The 6,924-nt window shown below is 31.2% G+C and overlaps 1 protein-coding gene across 1 annotated transcript; it reads left to right on the top strand.

Moving 5' to 3' along the window:
- The first annotated feature begins 3,023 nt into the window (after window positions 1–3,023).
- LOC145587721 (zinc finger protein MAGPIE-like) lies at window positions 3,024–6,709 on the top strand. Its single transcript, XM_081644415.1, has 3 exons — window positions 3,024–3,376; window positions 3,609–4,005; window positions 5,410–6,709. The coding sequence occupies exons 1-3, from the start codon at window positions 3,268–3,270 to the stop codon at window positions 6,467–6,469; spliced, it is 1,566 nt and encodes a 521-aa protein (XP_081500541.1). The 5' UTR covers window positions 3,024–3,267; the 3' UTR covers window positions 6,470–6,709.
- The last annotated feature ends 215 nt before the right edge of the window (window positions 6,710–6,924 follow it).

Consider the following 6,924-nt stretch of genomic DNA (forward strand, 5'->3'; position numbering starts at 1 on the left):
TCTCTATTTTGACACAAGAAAAGAGAAGTCAACAGTTATATATGATCTGATCAATCCCCGATGGAGTTGACTAAGGATCTTGTACAACATTGACTACCACTAGACTACCCTCCCGATCAACATCGTATGATCTTTGATATCTTGTTCCAGTGCATCGTATGATCTTTGATATCTTGTTCCAGTGCATGTATAATGACTTAATATGAAAGTTTTGATATGAAAATTGATACTTTTAATATGAAAGTTTTAGCAGTGTAACTATGTTTCATCTTTGATGAGGTTGTCGATACGTCTTCAGTAATGACACACGTTGTTGAGTGGTCACAAACCAATTCTTCTTCTTCTTCAAAAAAAAAAAAAAAAAAAAAAGCTATACTAATTGCTCATAGTTTCCAAATATTACTCACATTCTTTTTTGGGTAACAATAGAATGATCGATCTAGTGGAATTAAAAATTAACATTTGAGTTAAAAAAATAATAAAATTAAATATTTGTGTATAAAAAGTAACAATAATTGTAAAGTAAGGACTGAATTGCAATCATCAAGCATTTGTTAAGATAGTGATGCAAAGGTATGATACTCAAAGGATAAGAAAAGACTTTGAAGTGCTATTGCACTTTTGACTAGCTAGCTAGTTAAAGACTTTGATCAAAGCTTGCTAGTTGCTAGTTTGTTGCCGCACTCAATTAGTGTTTTAAATTTTTTGCCAATTGTAATAACATGCTTCTTCCATTCTCTTATACTTGCAACACATCCTTTAGTCGTGCAGTTTTAGGAAATAATTAGTGAAAGTAAACGAAGGATTTTTTCAATATAATTTTAATACTAAGACTAAAGAAGGATTATGTACCATGTATAATTTTACATTATATAATCTAAATTTCAAAATTTGTGCCACAAGTCTTTGTTTTAAGCATATAATAAAAAGGAAGAAAGTACTTACATTTCTCTACATTATGATATTACATATAAATTTACTTCGTATATGTGTTTGACAATTTTCTTTTAAAAATAATAGCAATTATTTCTTTAAAAAAAAAAAAAAAAAAAACACAAGCTTACAATTTATAATTTATTTCTATTTGGAAACTAATGAAGCTCTCCAACCCTAGCTAGCTTCCACCTTATCATTGATTGGCATCAAGAAGTGACAAAATTTCTTTCCCAAGGCTTACACCTTATATATAGAATATTTTCTTTTATCAAATTGGTGAAAGGATATATAGCTCGACAACCATATGATACCGATCATACCATCAACCATCCGACTTAACGATCCTCTATTGATTATTGTTTAGAGAGAAGAGTTACAAAGCGTTGTATAATAGATCAGATTAATCCACATTTTGAGTAATTGATCTTCACTAGTACTACCTCGGTTTTCCTAAGTCTTAAGTACTCTGTTAGTGTAGCTACAAAAACCAAAGAAAAGTAAAGGTGGAGACCATGCATGAAAATTTTTTAGCTTAGAAGAGGGTAGAATTAGAGAATAAGGGATAAATTTAATATATTTAGATCCCACAATGCGGGGTTGAAGTTGATAACAAATTAATAAATATTGTCTTAAAAGAAATAAAGTAAAAGTGACTATTCTTTAGATCTGCTCTTCTCTACGAATAGAACTTAGAAAAATGGATGAAAATAAAAGGCGAGTAGAACTTAGGAAAATGGAGGGAGGACTTAGGCCCTATTCTTTAGATCTGTTCTTCTCTGCTCTACTCTGCTGAAATCTGCTCTACTCTGCCCTGCTCTACTCTTCCTTCACTTGTCAACAATTAAATATCTTTATTGAATTATTTAGGTAAAAAAACTCATATTACAACCTAATAGTTTACAATTGACACTAATGCAGCGAACAATCAAGAATTACCTTTAAAAAGTGGAAAATGTCATACATAACCTTAAGGCCGGATATCTATTATTAGAAGCTAAAAGAGAAAAATATTATTAAAATATATTCATTAATTACATAATTTGCACGTGACTTGTCATATATTTCTAAACTAATACGAAAAAAAATGATTAATGCTCATTTGTAACCCTAAGGGCTATATAGATTTACCCTTAAAAAATAGATGTAGTGCTTTAGGACCATAATAATAAATGGTATATTGAACGTAATTATTATATATATATATATATATATATATGTATGTATATATATATATATGTATGTATATATATATGTATGTATATATATATATATGAATCACTGAAAATGATTATATAAATTGAGTTCATTGAGTAAGATTTTACTCAACACTACTTTTGAAATGGATGATAATATCACGCATTGATCCCGACCCTATCAACTTCTTTTAATAATTATTTTACTTTAGAGTATTATATATCATTTTTTTTAATTTGGTTAAGGATGATAATTGATCGAATTTGTAGACCTCAAAATACTAAAAACTTTTAATCTTTATTTTCTCTACCCTCCAAGATAAAAACAAAAATTTAATGTATTGAGCAAAGAGTTTAGAGTTACATACAAGTATATGATACAATGATAGTAATAGACCTAAATAGTAAAACGATAAAATAAGAAGAGAAAAAAAAGGGAGTCAAATTATGGGGTAATCATTCCAAATGAAAAAGGATGAGGATTAGCTTTCTCATAGCCTCATCATATGTGTCATCATGCACACCTTTGTGCTTTCTTTGCCAATTTCTTTCTTTATCTCTCTTCCCACTTCTCATACTCCCTTCAACTTTAACTTTTCACCGCCATCCACAACACTATAATTATATTATTCTCAAATATGTCCGACCAAAAGCAAAGGGTAAAACCACCACATTGTGTGTTTTTGAAGTTTGTGTATTTTCTTAAAAAAAAAATAAAAAAAAAATTTATGCTTATAGGCAGCTAATTCTCAAAAGCCTTCGTTTTTAGTTTATTATTACACATAACTATTTAATTATTGCTATTATTATTTATAAAAAAAAAACATTTTCTTTAATTAATTAAACTATGATACCTATATCTTTCAGCATATATAACAAGGTGTAACCTCTTTCCTAGTGTTAGTTTTCACTTAATCACATCTTTAATTTTCCACTTTATGTCTATATCATAGAGAAAGAAAGAAAGAGAGAAACTCTATCAATATTTCCATCATCTTTAGAAATTCAAAATTAAATCACAAATCAAATCTTTTTCATCCTTCTTTTAATTTTTGCTCCATTGTCAAGCTTCATAATTAAGTTTTCTCTTATTTAATCTAAGCATCATAATTAGTTTTAGCGAAAACCTTCCTAAAGAATGGCTGATCAAGAAGTAATTACAAATGGATTTCTACTAACACCAGTTATTGGATCAACTAATGATCCTATTCCTCCTAAGAAGAAGAGAAACTTACCAGGAAATCCAGGCAAGTTTATTTATTTTCTTGTTTTTATTTATTATAATTGGAAAAATTCTTTCTTTTTATTATAAAAGTTGATGATAAATCAACATATTTTCTTTCTAACTTTTGTTATTCCACCTTTATGGTATAATGATGAAGGCTACCTAGGTATATTCATAAATGAAAAACTCATAATTACCAAATAATAATAATGATAATTATATTATAATAATCATCTATCTTTTGCATCTTTTAGATCCAGAAGCAGAAGTAATAGCTTTATCACCAAAAACCCTAATGGCAACCAACAGATTCTTATGTGAAATATGTGGGAAAGGGTTTCAAAGGGATCAAAATCTACAACTTCATCGTCGAGGTCATAACTTACCATGGAAGCTCAAGCAAAGGACTAGCAAAGAGCCAAGGAAACGCGTCTATGTTTGCCCCGAAAAGACTTGTGTTCACCATCATCCCTCTCGAGCACTCGGTGACCTTACCGGCATTAAGAAGCATTTTTGTAGGAAGCATGGTGAGAAAAAATGGAAGTGTGAGAAGTGTAATAAGAAGTATGCTGTTCAGTCTGATTGTAAGGCTCATTCCAAAACTTGTGGAACTAGGGAATACAAGTGTGATTGTGGGACTATTTTCTCAAGGTATGTGTTAATTATTTCTTCATTCTAAGTTAATGAATTGAATTATTTTTTACTTAATTTCTTTTGTTAGATCATAGTATATATATGATGATCACCGCAAGTTATAATATTTAAAAGGTTTCATTCATGCGGCATCTAAGTATTATGTACATAAAACACAATAATGCTCTTTTCAGAGCTACAATAGGCAATGATGTAGACGTGATTCGATCTCGATCACGTCAATATCAAGTAGAGTATACTAAGCGAACTATCATAGCTGGCAGTCACTATTATAGCTTAAATCTAATTATTTTAGAGTAAACTGAATATACATGATATCTTCATGGTAATAAAAAGATGAAGTTTATTTTATGTAGTGTAGCACTAAGCATGATCTAAAGAAGAAAGTTTTTAAGGTGGAGATGTTTTAAGAAATGGAGAAAAGTGATGCTACATGACAGTAACATCTATCTGTATGTATGGGAGTAGTGGGGTATGAAGGTGGGGGTAGATATGGCAAGATGAGGACAAATATATAGTTACATGATTTTGTAGTACCATATTTATAACATGGTTTGTTGCATGATTGTCATGGTATATATTTTCATTGCATGGAGATTTGAGTCTCCTAAAATTATTGACCCTTCCTATAATTGTCTTTATTATGTTGCAATAGTAATTGGGTTAGAAACTTAAAATTGTTTCATTCTTGATCTAAACTTCTCAATAGCATCATGGGCCAAATATGAATATTGGTAAAGGAAGTATATAGTATGGCCCCTCTATAATAATTGAGTGTTATGCAATATTTACGAAGTATTCTTTCGACTTTTAATAATATAATATAATAGATTTGTTTGATTGAATGTCATTTTCTTAATTATTTGATTTAGTATAAAAATCATATATATTTCGTTGCTCATTCAAATTATTTTTGCATACTTATGCCGCTGTTTTTACATTATTCCTATCTATTGTTGTTTGAAAATGTGTATTACAACTTATGAATTACTATCTTATAATATAAGAAGCAAAAATTAAAATTTGATCTATTATTAGGGACATACATCTTAGGTTTGAAATATTAATATTGAACTTTAGTCACGTCGCTCTAGCTATATTACCGTAATTGTAACTTTTGAAGTCCCATTATTGGCAATTGTGAAATCCAATGCAGTTTACTCAAGATTTTGACCATGCATTTTCGTTTTACCAACTCTCAAGACATACTAGCTCATAGATAAATATATATCCCTCTATTTTAAGACAATACAATATTCTAATAATCTAGGTTGGTCTAAGATCTAGTAAATTAATTAACCAAACAAAATCGTTGCAAAATATCTCTACATATTTTAGAATACTTAACTTTCATATGTAATTAACTAAAAATCACTTATTATTGTCCCTTTATTTAAGCAGGAGGGATAGCTTCATTACGCATAGGGCCTTTTGTGACGCCTTAGCAGAAGAAACAGCAAGAATGAACGCAGCAAGCACCCATTTCAACCTTAATGCCGCGGTAGCAACAAACAATAACCTCAACTACCATCATATGATGGGCTCTAATATCGGACCTGCAGTTGCCGTGGCACAACATTTTTCTTCCATTTTTAGGCCTCTTTCATCATCAACTAAAGATGCCGTCGCGCTTGATCAACATCAAAACCAAAGGGGTGGAGTATTTCCCTTGTGGTTAGGTAACCAATTGGCTCAAGCTGGTGGAGGGTATGATTCAATTCAAAACTCTACTAATAATATACCCATCCAAGCCCATAATTTACAACAACACCTTAGCTCCACTATCAACTCCTTAAATTCCCATAATACCCCTCTAGGGGTCTTGGGTTCGAATCCTCACCAGCCTGAAGATAATAATTACCATCAATTAAATTGGGTATTTGGAAGTAAAATATCTAATAACAACAATAATAATCCACAAAATAACAAAAATAATGATGAAGATTTAGGTGTATTAACCAATGAAATTACTTCAACTACAACTAATACTACGACATCACTTCCTTCATTATATAGCATTCATCATCAAACATCCCCAAACAATTCTTCCCACATTATGTCAGCCACAGCATTACTACAAAAAGCTGCTCAAATGGGCTCTACTTCTTCTACCAATACAAATGATGCATTTTTCCATGGAAACTTTGGCTTTGTGAAGGAAAATAATAATGAAAAAGATCACAACTTCAACCGGAGCGGTTCGGTTTTTGGTACTTCTAACTCAACCACCACCAATGCTGGGAGCGATGTCGAGGGTTCGGTCGATGATCTCTCTACCATGACAACCATGTACACTCCTAACCCCGCCAAGCGTCAGAAGTTGATCAATGATCATGTAGACAGTTATACTCAAAGAGGTGTTGGTGTAGGAAGTGGAGGGCAAACTAGGGATTTCTTAGGTGTCGGTTCGCAACCGGCGGCCGTATGCCAGCAGCCGCCTTCCATCAACGGCTGGATTTAAAGCTTGAGAAGACAAAGGATGATGAAGATAATGGTTGAAGGGTTAGTTGTATCCAAAAGGAGTTTCTTTAGGGTGAAGGAAAGAGGTGTTTTGTAAAGTTGTTAAAAGATTTAATTAATTTATGGGTTGCCTAAAAAGTTTGATGATAATTTGTTGGAAAATTTTAGCTTAAAGGAAGATCCATGCATATTCTCTTGAACCCTCAAAGCTGCACCTATTAAGAAAATGGATGCTTTTTTTTTTCTTTTTAATATATAATTTATTTTTATTAGGATAATAATGGTTTAGTGGTGGGGGAAAAAGCAAATTATTCTTCCTTTACATCACTATTATTATAAGAAATGTTTCAATACTCTCAACCTATTGTGGGTGGTCTTTTCAGATTAAAAAGTGCACCTCTAAGTGGACTAAAAAAGCTCTACCGTATAACTTGCATTGTTCATGCAGGTGTCCAT

Source organism: Chenopodium album, chromosome 17 (assembly GCF_948465745.1).
Source record: "Chenopodium album chromosome 17, dcCheAlbu1.1, whole genome shotgun sequence".
Taxonomy (NCBI): domain Eukaryota; kingdom Viridiplantae; phylum Streptophyta; class Magnoliopsida; order Caryophyllales; family Amaranthaceae; genus Chenopodium; species Chenopodium album.